General features: G+C 54.6%; 1 protein-coding gene across 1 annotated transcript in view; it reads left to right on the top strand.

Moving 5' to 3' along the window:
* SEZ6L (seizure related 6 homolog like) overlaps positions 1-18,582 on the top strand; it is a 37,973-nt gene that overhangs the window by 11,165 nt on the left and 8,226 nt on the right. Inside the window, 5 exon segments of the mRNA XM_041410409.1 lie at positions 12,811-12,845; positions 12,848-12,881; positions 12,884-13,627; positions 14,236-14,369; positions 18,116-18,308. Of these exon segments, the coding sequence (XP_041266343.1) occupies positions 12,811-12,845; positions 12,848-12,881; positions 12,884-13,627; positions 14,236-14,369; positions 18,116-18,308 (1,140 nt within the window).

The following is an 18,582-nucleotide window of genomic DNA, read 5'->3' on the forward strand; positions in this document are numbered from 1 at the left end:
GTGAAGGTGGTGGCAGCAACGCCCCATGGGCACAGGGGAAGGTGACACATCCCCCACCAGGGCAGGTGACACAGGAGGGACATTTCCTGCTGGCCACCAAGTCCCTTTGCTTGTTTATGATATCCTTTTAGCCTTCTGTTCCTCAGTTTTGGGGAATCCAGGGGTTTTGTGGGTGCTGCTCTGGGCACAGACAGGGGTCTGGGTGTCCCACAGCCCATCAGAGTCACCAGCTGGGCACAGCACCCTCAGCAAAGCGCTGTCCTCTCTGTGCCCAGTGCTCCTGCAGCCCCCAGCACAGCCTGTCATTATCCTTTCTGATAGAATTCAGACCAATCAAACAGAATAATAGAGCAGAGGTCAAGGAAGGCTGTTCCTTCCCCAGGGAACAAGGAGCTGCTTTCGTCAGAAGAGCCAGGGAGCCAGCTTAATTGTTCTAAATCTGAGAAATTATGAACGTGCCTGATAATTGTGTGTCCTCCTGCGCTGGAGAGGGAGGAGAGCTTTGGATAGGAGCATGGAGCAGCAGGGCTAAATCAGCTTTTAATCCCCAAAAAACCTGGTTTTCAAGGGTTGGTGGTGCCACCCATACTGGACTGGGAGGAAACTCTGCCTGTGCCTGCCCAGCTGGTGCTGGCTGGGGGAGCATGGAGCAGTGGGGCTAAATTAGCTTTTAATCCCCAAAAAACCTGGTTTTCAAGGGTTGGTGGTGCCACCCATACTGGACTGGGAGGAAACTCTGCCTGTGCCTGCCCAGCTGGTGCTGGCTGGGAGGAGGAGGGATGGAGGAGGATGAGGAAGGATGGAGGAGGATGAGGAAGGATGCAGATGGATCTGAAGGGATGCAGGAGGATGAGGAGGGATGCAGATGGATCTGAAGGGATACAGGAGGATGAGGAGGGATGCAGGAGGATGAGGAGGGAAGCAGATGGATCTGAAGGGATGCAGGAAGGTGAGGAGGGATGCAGGAAGGTGAGGAGGGAAGCAGATGGATGTGGAGGGATGCAGGAGGATGAGGAGGGATGCAGGAGGATGAGGAAGGATGCAGATGCATCTGAAGGGATGCAGGAGGGTGAGGAGGGAAGCAGATGGATCTGAAGGGATGCAGGAGGATGAGGAGGGATGGAGGAAGATCAGGACAGATGCAGATGGATGAGGAGGGATGCAGGAGGATGAGGAAGGATGCAGATGCATCTGAAGGGATGCAGGAGGGTGAGGAGGTGGCTGGAGCAGCAGACCCAGCAGGGCAGGGCACTGCACCCAGCACCAAATCTGCTGCTCACCATGCAAGAGCACCCTGCTTCTCTCCTGACATTCTGAGGGCTAATGAAAATATATTTGCTATCTGTATTAATTAAAATAAAGTGCAGCAGCTCGTCATGAGGCTCCATGGGAGAAGCTGTACATGGGTTATCATCATCCAGCACAGCATCATGCAGAGATGGAATTAGTTCTGCCAGGCCATCTTTAAAACACAAATCACTGATGGCTGATACAGCTGATAATTAATTATATAAAAAACAGTGGCACTGGGAATGAGGTGAGCAGCAGCCCAGGGATTTGCTCAGGGGGAGCTGGGTGGTCTCAGGGTTTGGGACACGGAGGGGGGTGAAGCCTGTGCCAGCCCCAAAGTGCTGCTCTGCCCCCCAGAACTACCCTGGTTTCAGTGAGAAAAATTTTAAACAGTTAAAAATTGAATTTCAGCCACATCTTGCCTGAAAAGGGGTTTGTTTCTGAAGGAGTGAGCCAGTGCAGGGCACATCTGAGGGCTGGGATGTGCTGGGGTTTGCAGTTCCCACTTGGAGCTGCTGGCAGGATGTGCCAGTGGAGCTGCTCTGCTGCCACCCCCAAACTGGCCTGACTTAAAAAGGAGCCAGCAATGAAAGGCAGGATATTGCTTTTCTAGAAGGAAAAACCAAGGAAAGGAGGGGGTGACAGCTGCACCAGGGCCAGGCTGGACAGGGCTTGGAGCAACCTGTGCAAGGTGTCCCTGCCCAGGGCACGGGGAGGAGCTGGATGGGTTTAGGACCCATCCAACCCAAACCCAAACCATTCTGGATTCTGCAGTTCTCTGATCACATCTAGCACTGCTCCAGGCTGTGGAGGAGCATTTGGGAGCCCAGTGTGCCCCATCTCCCAGCCATCCTGGGCAGTTCTGAGCTCCTGGGGCTGGCAGCAGGAACGGCAACGTGGGGTGCTGGGCTGTGCCCCAGCTCCTGCCAGCCTGGCTGCACAGCCCCTGATCGATGGAGCCCAACAACTGCAAGGAGCAGAGCCACCAGGAGCCCTGCCTGGCCCTGCCTTCCCCAGGGCCAGCAGCAGGGCCCCTCCCCAGCTGTCAGGAGTCATTAGGCACCGAAGCTGCAGCGTTCAGAGCAGGCTGCAGGGTCCTTTCAAGGGCACCAGTTCCTGCACGGCTCCTACGTGGCCAAAAAGGGAAAACCACTCCAGAACTGGGAAATGGCTTTGCTGATAAAGCAGCAAAAGGGATTCTTGCAGTAATTGTGCAAAAAGAGGTTGGTTTGTCAGAGTTCACCCTGAATTATGGCCAAGCAGACCACAAACTAATTAAGTTCCTTAAGGCTGGGATCACAGAAAGGGGATGGGCTGTCACACCAGCAAACCAGGTTGTAGCCTCACCCCTGATCCTTTGGGAGCTAGCCCAGAGGGAACACGAAAACACACATTTTTGGGGCTGAAAATCTTCTAAAACACCTTAAAAAAGGTAGTAATCGGAAAGGGAATGACTGACATTACACAGTCAGTTGTGAGCAAATGTGAAATCTGAAGGGAGAAAATGCAAAGAAAATCATTTGGCCTGGAAAGAAGACTCCCCTACAAGCTGGGACACACTAATCCCAGTGCCTGTCCTGACCCCACTCGGTCCCCAGGAGGGACAAACGGGGCCAGCACAGGGCTGGGAGGTGCAGGGCACTGAGGCACAGCCTGAGGAATCCCCAGACTGCTCCATTCCCTCATCCTGAGCAGCTCCAGCTCTGCTGCCTTGGTGTGATCCCAGCAGCTGCATCCCACGGTGGGAACAGCCCGGTGGGGAGGGCAGAAATCTCCGTGTGTGCCCTGTGCCAGGTGTCACCCGTGCCACCCTTGTGGCTCTGAGGCATCTCTCCACCTTGGCAAGGTGGCCAGGACCTGATGGCCTTCAAATCCTGCCTTGAGATGTCCCAGGACAGCTTTTAGGGTAAATCTTTTGGGGTATCCCTGGACAAAGCCACGGAGGAGAGCAGCCATGGTCAGCAGTGCTGAGGCCACGGGGGGACAAGTGACAGCCCGGAGGTGCTGCCAGCCCCTGCTCCTCTCGCAGAGTCTGGACTGGAGCCACGCTGTGATTCCTGTTACATCCTGTAAAGGAAATATAAAGAGCTGCCAAACAGATTGAGCAGAGGCAGCTCAGCTCTCCCCCAGCTGCTGCAGGGGGAGCTCAGGAGAGGCTGAACCCTGCAGCTGCCCCAGCCAGGGAGAGCCGGGCTGTGACCTGCTCTGCTCACCTGCACCTCCAATGGCACACTGCCACCTCGGATGGCACATTGGCACCTCAAATGTCACACTGCCACCTCGTATTTCCAGTGCTGGAGTGCAGATACAATCAAACCCAGCTATTCCAGAGAGCTGGGACAGCAGGGGAGGTTGGAAATAGTCACATATTCCATGGATGTGGCTGCCTAGGAGTGGGAATGTTTTGTGGCCAGGCAAGGTGAGCAAATGTGAAATCTGAAGGGAGTAAATGCAAAGAACATCATTGCCTGGAAAGAAGATTCCCCCTGCAAGCAGGGACACACTAATCCCAGTGCCTGTCCTGACCCCTGCACCCCGGACCCCTGCTCACCTGCACCTTGAATGTCACCTCAAATGTCACATTGTCACCTCAAATGTCATATTGTCACCTCGTATTTCCAGTGCTGGAGTGCAAATCCAATCAAACCCAGCTCTGCAGAGAGCTGGGACAGCAGGGGAGGCTGGGAATAGTCCCATATTCCATGGATGTGGCTGCCTGGGAGTGGGAATGATTTGTGGCCAGGCACAGGAACTGTCAGTGATTGTAGCCAGGCTAAACTTTGTCTCTGCAGATGTTTCAGGGCTGTGTGTCCAGGAAGGGTTTCCCAGTGCCCCCAGGAGCAGGGAGTTTGGCTGAACCCACTCTTGCATCCCTGCCAGGGCTCCTGCATCCCTCCTGGGTCCCCTCCACCACCCCAGAGGCAGTGCCAGGGCACAGCACCCCTGCCCAGCCCTTGGCTCGTGCAGCACTGGCACCGAGAGGCGCTGGCATGGCACGGTGTGGCATTCACGTTTTCTGAAAAATCCCTTCACCCAGGATTTTCTCCTGGGAAGCTGAGAAGCCTCAAAGAAAAGGGAAGCAATTCTTATCTCATTTGCTTCTCCTGTGTTGTGCTGACATGTGGAATGTGGTTGGAGATTGTTTACCCACGGGTGATTGTTTCACTGGGATCTGGTGTGAGTTGTTTTCAGTCTTTGGCCAATCAGGGCCAAGCTGTGCCGGGACTCTGGAAAGAGTCACGAGTTCATTATTATCTTTTTAGCATTCTGTAAGTATCCTTTCTGTATTCTTTAGTATAGTTTAGTATAGCATTCTTTAATACAATATAGCATCATAAAATAATAGATTAGCCTTCTGAGAACACAGAGTCAGGTTCATTCCTTCCTGCCTGCCATGAGGATCCCTGCAAACACAACACAGGGGACTCCTTCCTCCCTGCCATGAGGATCCCTGCAAACACAACAGCAGGGGACACAGCTGGGTAGAGCCAGCCAGGCAGGACCCCAGGATCTCCCAGGATGGCAGCAGGAGCTGCTCTCCCAGGGCTGACCTGCTGCCAAAGAGTTAATCCCAGCACTCGCTCCTCCAGATCTGCTCCGCTGCATCTTAACAGTGATGGGAGATTAATTATTTTAGCTGCAGAGAGCTGACTAGAACGGGGTTTTGTAGCTAAATATACTCTCTCTTTAGGAACCCATTTAATTTTATGCCCTGATGTAGACGGCTGGGCTGGATGATTGGCGAAGAAAGAAGGAGCTTCTCTTCCCCCTCTTCAATTTTTAGCCTGAAAAGCTGCCAAAACACTCGATTTCCTCTCCCCAGGTGGGCCCTGAGGAGTGAACATTCCAGCTGGGGAGCCCAGGAGAGGCACAGGAGGGATCTTCTTCTGCTCCTTCATTCCTCTGGCTGCCCCTGGATCCCTGGAAATTTCTCAGGCCAGGCTGGACAGGACTTGGAGCAACCTGGGACAGTGGAAGATGTCCCTGCCCATGGCAGAGGTGGCACTGGATAATCTTTAATATTATTTCCCCCTTGAACCCAGCCTGTTAAATCCTTTCAGCCAGGTCTGTCTGCAGATGTGCCTTTCTTACACTTGGTACCATAAAACCCTGTGATAAACCCAAGTTATCACCTGCATCAAAGTTCCTCTCTTTCTAATGGCTTTGCTGCCCTGCTCCCTGGTCCCTACCAGTCAGGAATATCAGGATAATTCCTGTCCCATCAGCTGGGGGCACAGTGGGGTCCAGCCAGGGCAGGACAGAGACGCTGCAAATCTCCTGATTCCTCCATAACTGGAGAGCCTCTTGAATTCCTCTTCCTCTTTATCTGCTGCTGCTCCTCCCACATTCCTTAGGAAGGAGCTGGGCAATTCCCGGCCTCATCCCTGGGGATTTGGGCCACACTGGGTGTGGACACACGGTCTGTGGAGCCAGGGCACCACGGGCAGGTCCCCCAAAGCCACAGGTGCCCGTGCAGAGCTGGCGTGGCCAGAACAGACGCCTGGGAGTCAAAGTCTCATTGATTCCAGCTCCGTGAAGCAGCAGTGGGGAGGAAAATCCATTTTCCTCCTAGCTCGGAGAAGTGTGTAATTTCCCAGCATCTGTCAGGGCTGTGTGGATCGTTAGAGCGGTTACAGCTCCTCGGGAGGACCGGCAGAGGGGGGAGAGGTTTGTGAGTTTAATTCCTGTACTCCTTGTGGTGTCCTTGCCCCCGAGCCCAGCGAGCCAGGCACAGGCAGCATGGATTCTCCAGGCAGGCACAAACAGGATGGATTTGCCACTAAAGCAGGTTTCCAGGAGGGTTTTGCTGGTGGAATATTGCTCCCAGCTGCAGCAGTCCCCATGTGGAGCCCAAACCCCCTGGACCAGGAGCCTTCTCTCCCATGGCCAGTTTGGGGGGATTTCTCCTGTCTCATCCCACGGCTGGGACCAAGTGTGGGTGTGGGTGTGTGGTGTCCCCTGGATCATGTCCCAGCAATGTGTCCCCTGCCAGCACAGCAGGTCCCTGAGCCCCTCAGCTCAGGCAGCTGGAGATGGTGAAAATCCTCCCTTCTATCCCTGGAAGTGCCCAGGGCCAGGCTGGATGGGGCTTGGAGTGACTGAGTTTAGTGGTTGGCATCCCTTGCCATGGCACAGGGGGTGGATGAGGTGATGTTTGAGGTCCCTTCCAGCTCAAACCATTCCAGGATTCGGTGATTCCACGTTTCTCCCCTCTCTGCCCTTCCTAGCAGAGATGGGTTTGCTGCTGGGAGCAGGAGCTGGGTGGGCAGCAGGAGCAGAGCCTGGTCCTTCCCGGCCACGGCTCCTCGGGCTGGGCACCACTGCCAGCATCCTCACCCAGTAATGAGGGGTTTCCATGGCAACCTTATTTGAGCATCTCGAGTGACACAGATGTAAATTTTAAAATGAAATATTCAGACCACAGTCCTGTGAGCATAAATAAACCCCTGCACATGGGCAATTTAACAGCATTTTAAAGCAGATCCAGGACTCCCCAGGGCCGGCGGAGTCTCTGTGGCATTGGGAAATTCATGGTAATGGAAAGAAAAGCCTCCTGACCTCTTTCTGCCCCAGGAATCCCAGCTGCATGCCAGCTTGAGTCCAGAGCAGCAGCAAATCAAGAAGGTGTTGGTCACACCTGCCCTGCAGAGGATGTGGCACAGAGGGACAGCCCAGCAGGGACAGCCAGGTGTCCCCTGGCGTGGGAGAAAAGCAGCTCCAAACTTTCTTAGCCTCTGCTGGACTGTCTTCCTGAGCAAAACCTGGGCAGCTTTTTTCTTCTGGATTGTCTCCTGTTAGTTACTCCACGGAACAGTCCAGGTTTTTCCATTGGAGGCTCCCAGCATTTCCAGGCTGCCACCCGCACTGGGACAGGCACCTCTCCTTCACCCTTGTGCCAGAGGGGAGAGCAGCTGCCTGTTTTCCCCAACAGCGAGGGGAATGCTCACTGCAATCCATCCACAGCCCTCCTGTTAAAAACGACAGCAGGTTTCAGAATTTATTACAATAAAAGAAAGGCCTAAAGGAAGGGACCCGGGCCCAGCAGGAGCATTCCCGTTGAGGATGCTGCAGCGCCGGTGCTGGGGCTGCTTCAGCAGCGACGTCCCGGATGTTCCAGGCGGAGTGGTACAAGTTCAGTGGGTCAGAAGTCCATTTTTATCCTGATTTTTGTCCCTGTGGATTGGTTTCCTTTTGGATGCTTCATTTGCATGAAGGTCGGCCCATGGCAGTTCTGTCCAGGCTGGCTCATGGTGCACTTTTCTCAGGTGTGTTATGGCACATTGAGAACCCTATTTCTCACAACTACTTTTAATCCCCTTTTACAATATAATAACCCAACTGTGAAAAATGCCAATCACTTGTTTTTAAAATTTTTAAAGTATAATCGTAATAAAATGGTTATAAAAATAATAATATAATTAGAGTAATAATAATTTGAACAATGGATATTAGGACAATATGAGACAATAAAAACAAAGAGCTACACAGACAGTCCATGTACCTTTTTCTGGGCAAAATTACCCCGAAAAGGACCCATGTTAACAGAGGATTAACCCTAAAAAGCAATAGCCTGTTGCATAGTCATACACTTCATACATGATGTATAAATTCCATTCAAACAAAGGATTCTGTCTGGTCAGTGTCAACTTCTTCCTCTTAATCCTAAAGGCATCTTCAGGGTTGAACGAGGCAGGAAGAAGTTAATTTCTCCTGATAATGAGATAAATTCTGATAAATTCTGATAAATTCTCTTTCTCTGGAAGATTTAGGTGTCCTGTGGCTGCTCAGTGCAAGTCCTTTCTTTTAAAAAAAAAGTATCCCACATAGCATAGTTTCTATTTCAACATTATGTTATAACCTAAAACTGTATTTAACACACTACTTAAGAAAATTAATACAGCATAACTTTCTAACACAACGCATACAATATTCATTTTAATATTTGTGAAAAGCCAGTCATAAAATACACATTTTCCACACAACCAACAGTACATGCTCAACGATCCATCAACTATTTTACAACAGTTTTCTAACCTATTTTTAACACTCCCGTCCCCGTCTCACCTTTGCCGGGAGCGGCTCCGAAGCTGCGGGCAGCGCCGGCTCCGGCTGCGCTTCCCGGAGCTCCCACGGGAATGACTCACCCACACCGGATTGCCACGGTTTTATTTGCTTAGAGGGGGAGCTGACAGGATGCTCTTGAGGAAAACGTTTGGTTTTTTTTTCCTTTCCTGTTGGAAAAACTTGATCTGCTGAAACTGTGACTGCGGGGAAACCTGGGATTCGCATCTGCTGCTCGGAGGCAGAGGCTGCATCCATCCGCCTGCGGGGACGTTCGGGAAATGAAAGATTGCTTCAATTAAGGGTTTTCTGCTCTTCGAGATTCAAGGCCAAAAGCTTTTAAAATCTGAAACCAAACCAATCACAGCCAAGTGTGTTGATGGACACAACCTGCTTTTTCTCTTCCCACCCAAACCCTCTGTTTTCCTCCCTGAGGGTGAAACATGTGTTGCACGTGCTGGAGGTCGGCATGGGAAAGAGTAGGAGAGCAGAAGGTGTCCAGGGTGCCCCTTTCCACCCCCAGCCCCCTGGGGATGAAGGATTACACCAGGACCTGTCTCAATCTCCCTAATTTATCCAAGATCTGGATGAACTCGTCCCCAGCAGGAGCGATCCTGCTCCTCCACAGAAGTGGTTGGCAGCTCCTGCCAACCCTGCTGCATCAGCCGTGTGGAATGGGGAACTCCAGGGGCCCAGCCTGTGTGCAGAGGGTGCTGGGCAGTACAGGATAAACCCCAGCTCTCCACAAGGGCTTGGGTATGATGCCAGCAGCATCTCTGGGCAGGATTATCCCAGCCCAGCATCCCTGAATGTGCCCGAGCCTGACACATGCAGAGCTGAACATCACCACTAATAGTGCCTGGATCAGCTTTATTCATTTCTGCTGCAATCAGATCCTAAACCCTTCTGGACAGTGATTCCTGAGCTGGAGCAATCCCGCTGCCCTCCCTGGAGCAGTGCTCAGGCGATACCATCGGCATTAGTAACGGGAGCTGTGATAGGGCTACTCCTGCTTTGGCTCTTTCAGGAGCACAGCAGCGAAACGAGGCCTTTGTGATTATTCCAGCAGCCTTTTATCAGGCATTTGCAGCTCTCTAATTCCTCTAAACCCCTCTGGCTGAGGTATCTTGGCAATCAGGTTCTCCTGGTGCCACGGCACCTCTGGAGCAGCAGCCGTGTGTTGGGCACAGCTGCCCACGGGACACCAGCCTGGCTGTGGGTCCTGGGGACCCTCTCACTTGGGGATGAAGCTTTGGGGCTGGGGAGGAGGATTTTGGTGCCTCTGTGCTGTTGCTGCAGGTGGGTGGGTGCTTGGTGCCCTGCCAACACCCAGTGCCGTGTCTGCGTGACAGGAGATGCTCCAGGAGCTGCTGCCCTGTCCTGCTGCCTCTCCAGAGCCTGGTGCCACCAGCCCAGCCCTGGGATGGGGCTGTGCCCCTCTGGCAGCTCCCACACACAGCCCAGGCTCGGCACCCGTGCTTCCGCCTTGGCTAAGTATAAACTGTGGGGGCTGAGGCTGGATGGAGACATCTTCCCTCTCCGGAGCCCAGCTTCCTGCAGTGTTTGCACACACCCAGGCATGGCCCAGAATAGACCTGGACACCAGCTGTCCTTCTGTCTTAAGGTCACTTTGTGCCCCAAACTGTCCCGGCCCTGCCTGGCCCATCCTGCAGGAGCAGCTGCTGTGCCCACCACGCTGCCAGGCAGAGCACAGAGCCCCCCGTGCCACCCTCGGGGTCCTCCCTGGCTGCAGGGCCACCAGGGAGCTTTCCATGGGTTTGGAGAAGGCTGCCCAGTGCCAAACTGCCCGAGGAGAGCTCCTGATGGAGGTACAAGATAAACCCCTTGTGCATCTCAATAGTGTTTATTTCCTCCAGATTAGATCAAGGTCAGACCATTCAAGGTGACCATTTCTCTTCCAGCAGCTCTGGATTGATCACTCGTGCAGAGCAGGATGGGTTTCAGCAGCTAGGCATGGTTCTGTGTGGCCATGATCACCCCATGGGCCTCGGAGGTGGTGGGATGGCATCTGGAATTCACATCAGTGTGGAAGGGATTTTACCAAATCCCACCCTGGCCCTGCAAACATGGAAACCCTCTGCAATCCTTCCTTACGGATGGGGATGCTCAGTTCTGCTTCCCAAACGGGCTCCAGGCAGGAATGAGTGGGCAGGGGGCTCTGGGGGTTCTGGGGCAGCACCCAGGTCCACGGGGAGCCCAGGGAGGTGCTGGAGCACAGCTCGGCTTTGGGGGCGGCGATCAATCAGGAGCTGAGATCCACAATCAGTTCTCTTCCTGATAATGTGGAATAAGCCCATATCGATCCCGGATGCTCTGTGCCTGCCCCTCCCCTGCTCCAGCCCGGCTGTGTCCTGCCCTCTCCCTTCCCTGGGATGTGTTTGCCCTTTACAAACCCCAGCATGTTTAGTGTCTCATTAAGGAGTCGCTTTACAGAGTGTTTTATTTCATGCTTTGTTAAAGACAGAATCGAGTAAATGCATCCTGGCAAAGGATCTAATAAGGAATTAGTCAGCTTTCCAAAAGCATAAAATATGGTTTAAAGGCACAATCCATTAAGAATTAGGGTTCACATGACAAATAGCCCGGGGTTGCAGGGTTGGTGTTTTTGGGAATGTGTCAGCTTTAAGGACTCAGGATATCACGGACAAAACCTTTTGCTGCAGAGCCCTAACTTTGATTGTCCTGCTGTCAGCCAGTGCCCCAGAATGCCCCAGAATGCCCCAGAATGTCCCAGAATGTCCCACCATGTCCCACCAGCCAGTGAGCCCCCTTCCCTGCCAGGGCTGTTCTTCCTCCCCTCTGTCTGAGAGCCTCATCCTCTCCCATCACAGACAAAACCTTTTGCTGCAGAGCCCTAAAACTGTCACCTGGGCCACGGGAGAGCAGCCACCGGCTGTTCCTCCCGGGCTTGGGGTGGGGGAGGAAGAGAAGAGCCCTGCAAAACTTCTCAGGGAAGGAGAGCTGCCACTGGCACAGCCTTGGGGACATTCCCCCCATCAGCCCACGGCAGGATGCCCATGGAGGTTGAGATGGAGAGGGAAGCAGACACACCAAGAAACAAGCAGAGGGTGTGGAAGCTCCTGGTGTGGAACCTTCTGGTCGCTCCCAGAATTGTGGGGACACTGAGGCACTCATCCTTTCTGGGGGGAGATTATTCAGAGCTGACACAAGCTGATGGTTGCAGATGATGTGTGTGAAATGTCTCCTAATGCGCTCAGGGGATGGGTGATGGATTTGCTGAACCACTTGCTAATTGAGGAATTAATGCTTTAACTTGTGGCAAACAGCAGGAGAGGCCAGGGACAGGTTTGCTGGTGGCTGCAGCAGGGTGGTGGCAGCAGGGTGAAGTGGCTTGGGGCAGGCACAGCTCTGTCCCAGGGGCAAAGGAGCTGCCCAGGCACCAGCAGAGTGTCCGAGGACTCTCCTGGACTGAGGAGCAGTGTAGGGACTGCCAGAGTTTTGGCAGCTCCATCCTTCAGGCTAATTCACCAGCTTTTGCCTTTCCCTGTTGCGTTCCTTGTCTCTGGTTCTTGCCAGAAACTGCTTCTGTTTTCCAGGAGATGGAGCAAAGTCAGTTTTCAGCGCTGCTCAGTCCCTCTGCACAGGCTGCTTGTGCCCTCCCTCGGGCCCTGTGGGCAGTGGCACCCACAGTGTCCCTGGGTTTCAGGATTCACATACAAAAGCTCCATTTTCCCCCCTCTTTTCATTCCAGTCCTTCCTTAATTAGTAGAATTTGAGACAGAAAACCTCAAGTTAAATGCACCCCAAGAGTTGTGCTTCTGTTTAAAGCAGCTGTACTACCAAGGTGAGCTGAGGTTTACCTGGGGTCTGCTTGGGAAGGAAACCCTGACTGCTGCTCCAGCCCCCATCCCATGGAGAGCTGGTGCTGTGGTGGCCACGTGTCCTGGCTGCCACCACAGGCATGTCACAGCAGCTGGAGCTGCTCTAGGGCTCAGCTGGTGCCTGGCAGCCCCAGGCCAGCAGTGGGGCTGGGGGATTGCAGACCCCCTGTGCCCACAGAGGGACAGAGACCCTGCATTCCACGGGCTCCAAACCCTCCCAGGGGACATGAGGGGGCTGGAGTTATGGTCTTTAAGTACCGTGCATTAAGTGCTTTCCCTGGCAACTGCTGTTTCCATGGAAAGCGTTGACTCTCGGGCACTTTGCGGCATCGCGCAGAGCTCACGGCGAATTCCAGCCCATGGATCACAGCCAGGTCACCTCACAGCAGGGATAAATCTGTATGTAATTACCCCAAGGCCAGAGCAGTGCTGGGTGGCTTTGGTCACTCCCTCTTTCCTGCCCATCCCTGTTCCCAACGAGTGTTGGGTTGGGTTTGCCCAACACGGCGGTGCCTGGGGGGCTGTGCCGCGGCGGGTGTGTTGTGCTGTGGGGGCAGCTTGTTCCTTCTTTGGGAAGTGGTGGGTGTTCCTGCAGCTTCCCAGGGGGCTGATTTCACACCAGCAGCACACAAATTGTCTAATTTCATGCCCAGCTTTGCCCAAGTCCCACTTCTCCCTGTTTCTTGCAGACAGCGGATCGGGGGCAGTGCTGGTGCCGGCCAGCCCGGACCCTCTGGCTGAAGATGAACCTGTGGAGAAGATGGCTGGTGGAGCTGCAGAGCCAGGACACAGCACGGCTTTGACTGGTGGAGCTGAGGATTTTGGGCATGCCCTGGGTTCAGACCCTGGAGCTGGGGAGCAGGGGAAGGGCACTGCCCTCAACCTCCTGCCAGCCCCAGAGGTGACCACGCCGCCCCTGCCCATGGCCACCTCTGCCCCCAGATCTGATGCCAAACAAACTTCCCCTGGCAAGAAAAAGCCACCGACTCTAAAGCAAGTAAACACGGGAAGGAAACACCCAAGGCTGAAGCCCACCCCGGCAGGGCCCCCTGGGACTGCCTCCCCAGCCAGCCCACGGAGCCCCAGGCTCCCCACGGCCGCCCCAGGGCTGCGGGTTCCAGCAGAGGACACGGAGCAGAGCCCCCCAGAGCTGCCCTGGGTGGAGCAGGCCACCACCAGCCGCCCTACTCTGCAGATCTCCCCTTCCACCCTGCCCCCAGCCTTCCCCCAGCCCTTCCCTGACAGCACAGGGGGTGCTGGGGAGGCTCCGAGCGCGGCTCCCGCTGGCGCTGCCGTTATCCCAACCAAGGGCGCGGAGAGGGACGCGCACGGCTCTGCGCCAGAGGAGAGCCAGGAAACCACCACGTCCACCATCGTCACCACCACTGTCACCACCACGGAGCCCACCCCGGGTGAGCTGAGCCGAGCATGGCACGGGGCTGTGGCACTGGTGGGGAGAACAGCATGCCACCCCAAAACCAGGCCAACACCCGGGTTTGGGGGCTGCCTAAAATCTGCTCTTCATGTATTTTGTGGTTGGAGGGAGGAAACACTTGTCCTGGCTGGGAGAGCTAGGAGAATGCTTCAGGAAGAGCTTAGAGCTCCTTCCAGTTCCTAAAGGGGCTTTAAGAGAGCAGGAGAGGGAATTTAGATAAGGGGCTGGAGTGTCATGAGAAGGGGGAATGGCTTCCCACTGCCAGAGAGAAGGGTTAGATGGGATATTGGGGAGAAATTCCTCCCTGTAAGGGTGGTGAGACCCTGGCAGAGGTTGCTCAGAGAAGATCTGGCTGCCCCTGGATCCCTGGAAGTGCACAAGGCTGGGTTGGATGGGGCTTGGAGCAACCTGGTCTAGTGAAAGGTGTCCCTGCCCATGACAAGGGCTGGGCTTTAGTATCCCTTCCAACCCAAACCACTCTGTCATTCTGTAATTCCGTGGGATCACTGGTGGGGCAGGGACTGCTGGGTTTTGGGGGGCGGGAGCGAAGTGCCCTGGGTGTGACCCCGCTGTGTGTCTCCTCAGTGCTCTGCAGCATGAGCTTCCACGAGCCCGAGGGCTACATCGACTCCACGGATTACCCCCCGCTGCCCCTGCACGGGTACCTGCAGTGCACCTACAACGTCACCGTCTACACCGGCTACGGCGTCGAGCTCCAGGTGAGCCCTGCCCGGGGCTGTGCCCACAGCCAGATTGTTTATTGCTCGTGGGTTTTATTGTATATTGTTGGTTGTATGTGTAACAGTACAATTGGTTGTTGTATTTGCGTTGCCCCCAGAGGAAAGAAGGAATGATGAATCTGACTCCGTGTTCTCAGAAGGCTAATTTATTATTTTATGGTACCATATTGTATTAAAGAATGCTAAACTACACTGTACTAAAGAATACAGAAAGGATACTTACACAATGCTAAAAAGATAATGAAAACTCGTGACTCTTTCCAGAGTCTCGACACAGCTTGGCCCCAGTTGGCCAATAAGTTAAAACAATTCACATCAGAAGCCCAATGAAACAACCACCTGTTGGTAAACAATCTCCAACCACATTCCAAAGCAACAAAACACAGAAGTAAATGAGATAATATTTTCCTTTTTCTCTGAGGCTTCTCAGCTTCCCAGGAGAAAAATCCTGGGCAAAGGGATTTTTCCAGAGAATGTGAATACCACAACTGCTCACTGCAGCAAATCATGCCAAGCCTTGGGCACCTCTGCCCTGGGCACCTTCATTTGATAAAATAGCTCTTTCTGGGGAAAAAATAGATTTTTTTTCTGAGGCTTTGTAATAAATGAACTCAATGAGGGAGCTGGAACATCCTGAATGTCAGCGATGATCAAACTCTTTAAATGTCACGCAATTAATTTAACCAAGAGGCGCTGGCAGCAGGTTGTTAAAAAGGCACTTGGTGGGATGGGGGCACCAGCTCCCTGCCCTCTGCACCCCCTGTTTGCTGGGAGGGGTTTGGGTGGCTCTGAGGGTGAGGAAGCCCAGGAGGGCAGCCCATGTTCCTGCCCTGGCTGGGGCAGGTGCCCAGCAAATGCTCACCCGTCAGAGCAGGGGGTCTCACCCAAGCTGGTGTGCACCACTGCACCATCAGCTCCCCCCAAAGTGAGCATCCCTCAGCCTGGTGAGGCTGCCAGCAGGGCAGGGGACTCTGCCCATTCCAAACCCTCTCCAGGTGAAACCAACCCAGGGTCTCCATGCTGCCTGCAATCCTTTCTTGTGTTTTCTCCCTGTCACCATTTGCATCTAATTTAGATCCCTTCACTTTGAATTTGTGTAATTAAAAGCGTGCATTAAAAGGAGCTGGAGTTCCAGCTGGGCTGTCCCTGCTGTCCCCCAGGTGGGCACAGGCAGGGGTTGGCCACGAGGCCACCGTGGCTGCCAGCCCTGGTGGGGAGGTGGCCCTGGGAGCAGCAGTGGTACAGGCTGAGCACTGGAGGCTCTGAACAGCTCAGCTACTTCTCTGTGGCAGTGGAGAAGTAACTGGACACAGCAACTGTCTCCTCAGATCCACAGGGTGCTGAAGACAGGCTGCTCTGCTGTAAATTCGCCTCTGTCCATAATCCATCAGGTGACACCACTCCTGACCTCAGTCCGTTGCGAGCCGAGGTTTTAATGGAGCATAAAATTGGCCTCTTCACCCCCCCAAGCTTTGCATTTTGCTTTGCTGATGCTTTGGAGCGTTTCAGACAAATTAAATCGCAACAGCAGGTCGGTGCTGGTGGAGCATGGCCTCATCTGCAGCTGGCAGTGCCCTGTGCTGCAGCACCACGGGCTCAGGGCTCAGAGGTGAATTCCAAAGGGAAGGCACTGGATAACCTGGGGTGTGGGGTCCCATCAGAGGGGTTGGGTTGGATTCCCAGCTCCTGTGGCAAGGGAGGTGCTGCCTCTTACCCTGGGGATCTCATTAAAGGCATCTGCAGGAGCAGAGAGAAGCCCCTGGGACAGGAGCCCCTGCATGGGCAGTCACCTCTCCCTGCAGGGGCTGTGGGACAGCCTGGTGGTGGCAGAAATGCCTGTGGCATTCCAGCCCTGCCCAAAACTGCTCCTGCAGGCACTGGGAGCCATGCAGGAGGACACGGGGACACTCCACTTCCTTTGGAGCCAGACCCTCACTCACTGCAGGGAGGACACAAAGCCTGGATGTCAGGCATGATCCTGGGAAAGGCTGGGAGCTGCCCTGGGCTGTGTGAGAGCTCAGGGTCCCTGCTCAGCTCACTGCCCCTCCTTGCACCCCTCAAAGCATTCCAGGAAGAGCTGTGTCCCTGTCTGTGCCAGCCCTGGGAGCTGGGAGCAGCCAGCTCTCCAAATGCTTCGTGAACTTATATTTATTTTTAAAATTCTTGAATCTTCTTGGCAGGAGATAGAATTTCCCTGAAGAGGTTTTTCCAGTGGGTGAGCGAGGCTGGCAGCCTGAGTCGAGGATCCCTGCTGCCTTCCCAAGGCTCTGGAGGAGCTGCTGTGGGTGCAGGCAGTGATTGAAGTCAGAGCCCGTGCTCCCAGCCCCTCGCAGGAGCTCGCACATATGGTCCCTCTCGCAGGGCTGACGGTCCCTGGCACGGGGCCACGGCAGTGTCTGCACTCGCTGCTTACTCCAGGCTCCTCTGGGAATGCCAGCCTGCTGCTGGCACAGGGAATGGCACTTGTGGTGACACCCTGCTCCCCTGGCTTCACCGAGGGGAGGCTGGTGGTGGAGCTGAGTGTGTGTGTCCCGTGACACCCAGCACTGCTCCCCAGCTTCCTCCCTTCTGCAGAGCTCTGCCTGCTCCAGCTGCTCCCCTGAATCCCCTTCCCAATTTCCCAGAGTGATTTGGCTCTCTGTCATGTGCGTGGTGCCACCAGCACTGGAGGGACCCAGCTGGGGAACAGCTTTGGCTTCAAGCTATTGCAGAGCAAAATCTGTTAGAAACACCTTGGAAAAATCTTTGCAGGGAGCCAGACCCAGCTGGAGAAGCAAAGCTCTGTCCCAGTGGGAGCTGGGGGAAATTTCTGGCATCACATAGAGCCTGCTTGGGTCCTTGGACTCCGAGTAATTCACCCAAATAACACTTAATTCATCCCATTTATTTATAGCCAGATCTGAGCCATCCCACCAGCCACAGTGTGTGCTGGCCATGCTGGGGGGGCACGTTTTTGGGGCAATATCTGGAAAAAAAAAAAATTACCCAGGGCAGGTTTGGGGTCAGAGTTGCACGTGGCTCATGCTCCAGACAATGCTTTTCCCTGCCAGGACCCAGCTGGAAAAATAAGGCAAAATCAGCTCCTCTTGGATTGCAACATGGGCTGGGGTGAGCCCAGGCATGCTCTGAACCAGCCTGGGGATGTTAATCCAGCTTTGCAGTGAGGAACAAACTTTTCCAGGGATTTCCTTCAGGAGCAGGCTCAGGATGCTGAGTGCTGGGGGTGGCTTCATGCAGTGCCCTTGGAGTAGGGCACACGCCAGCCCTGTGTGCCAGGGGGAGGTGGGCACGGCGGTGACAACAGCCACAAATCCCTGCAGTCACAACATCGTCGGGAGCGCTCCCAATCATGGCTGGGCTGCTGCTAAATATAGAGCCCCGGGCCTCACACACTCAGGGAAACAAACGGTCTGATGAGCATCTTTCTGCTGAAATATGAGCCCATTTATTAAGCTAAATGGACGTGAAATGTAAATGTGAGGTTACTGCTCAGCTATTTCCAAATAATAATTAAAGCCTTTTGGAACCACTCATTAGATGCACTTGCTGAGTGGCTCCCCAAGCGTTCCCCAGTGGGGTGAGGGATCCTGGGGAGGTTTCCTGGTGCACGGGGTGGGTGGTGAGCACCAAACCCTGAGGAGTGCCCTGGTTTTGTTGTGATGCTCTGCTGGGCTGGGATGTGACCACTGGGGTCCCCACAGCTCACAGGTCTCTGCTCCCCGCAGGTGAAGAGCGTGAACCTGTCAGATGGGGAAGTTCTGTCCATCCGTGGCGTGGACGGCGATGCCCTGGTGGTCTTGGCCAACCAGACCCTTCTGGTGGAAGGGCAGGTGATCCGCAGCCCCACCAACACCATCTCCGTCTACTTCCGCACCTTCCAGGACGACGTGGTGGGGACCTTCCAGCTCCACTACCAGGGTGGGTGTGTCCCCAGCGTGGGCAGGGGGGTTTGGGGTCGGTCTCACTTGGCTGCAGGGTCAAACCAGTGGGCTGTGCCCCCACAGAGCAGCCACGCTCCTGTTTCACCCCCAGAGCACGGGCTGGGGTGGGTTGAGGTGTTGTGCCCAGGGTAGAGGGTTCAGTGTGCCCTGGTGTCCCCAACCCCAGTGCTGGCTGTGCCTCTCACACCCACCTTGCCCCATTTCTGTCCCCGTGCAGCAGCTCCTCCTGCACACACTCACACTGCCGGTCT

Source organism: Onychostruthus taczanowskii, unplaced genomic scaffold, assembly GCF_017590055.1.
Source record: "Onychostruthus taczanowskii isolate IOZ18803 unplaced genomic scaffold, ASM1759005v1 scaffold32, whole genome shotgun sequence".
In the NCBI taxonomy this organism is placed as follows: Eukaryota; Metazoa; Chordata; class Aves; order Passeriformes; family Passeridae; genus Onychostruthus; species Onychostruthus taczanowskii.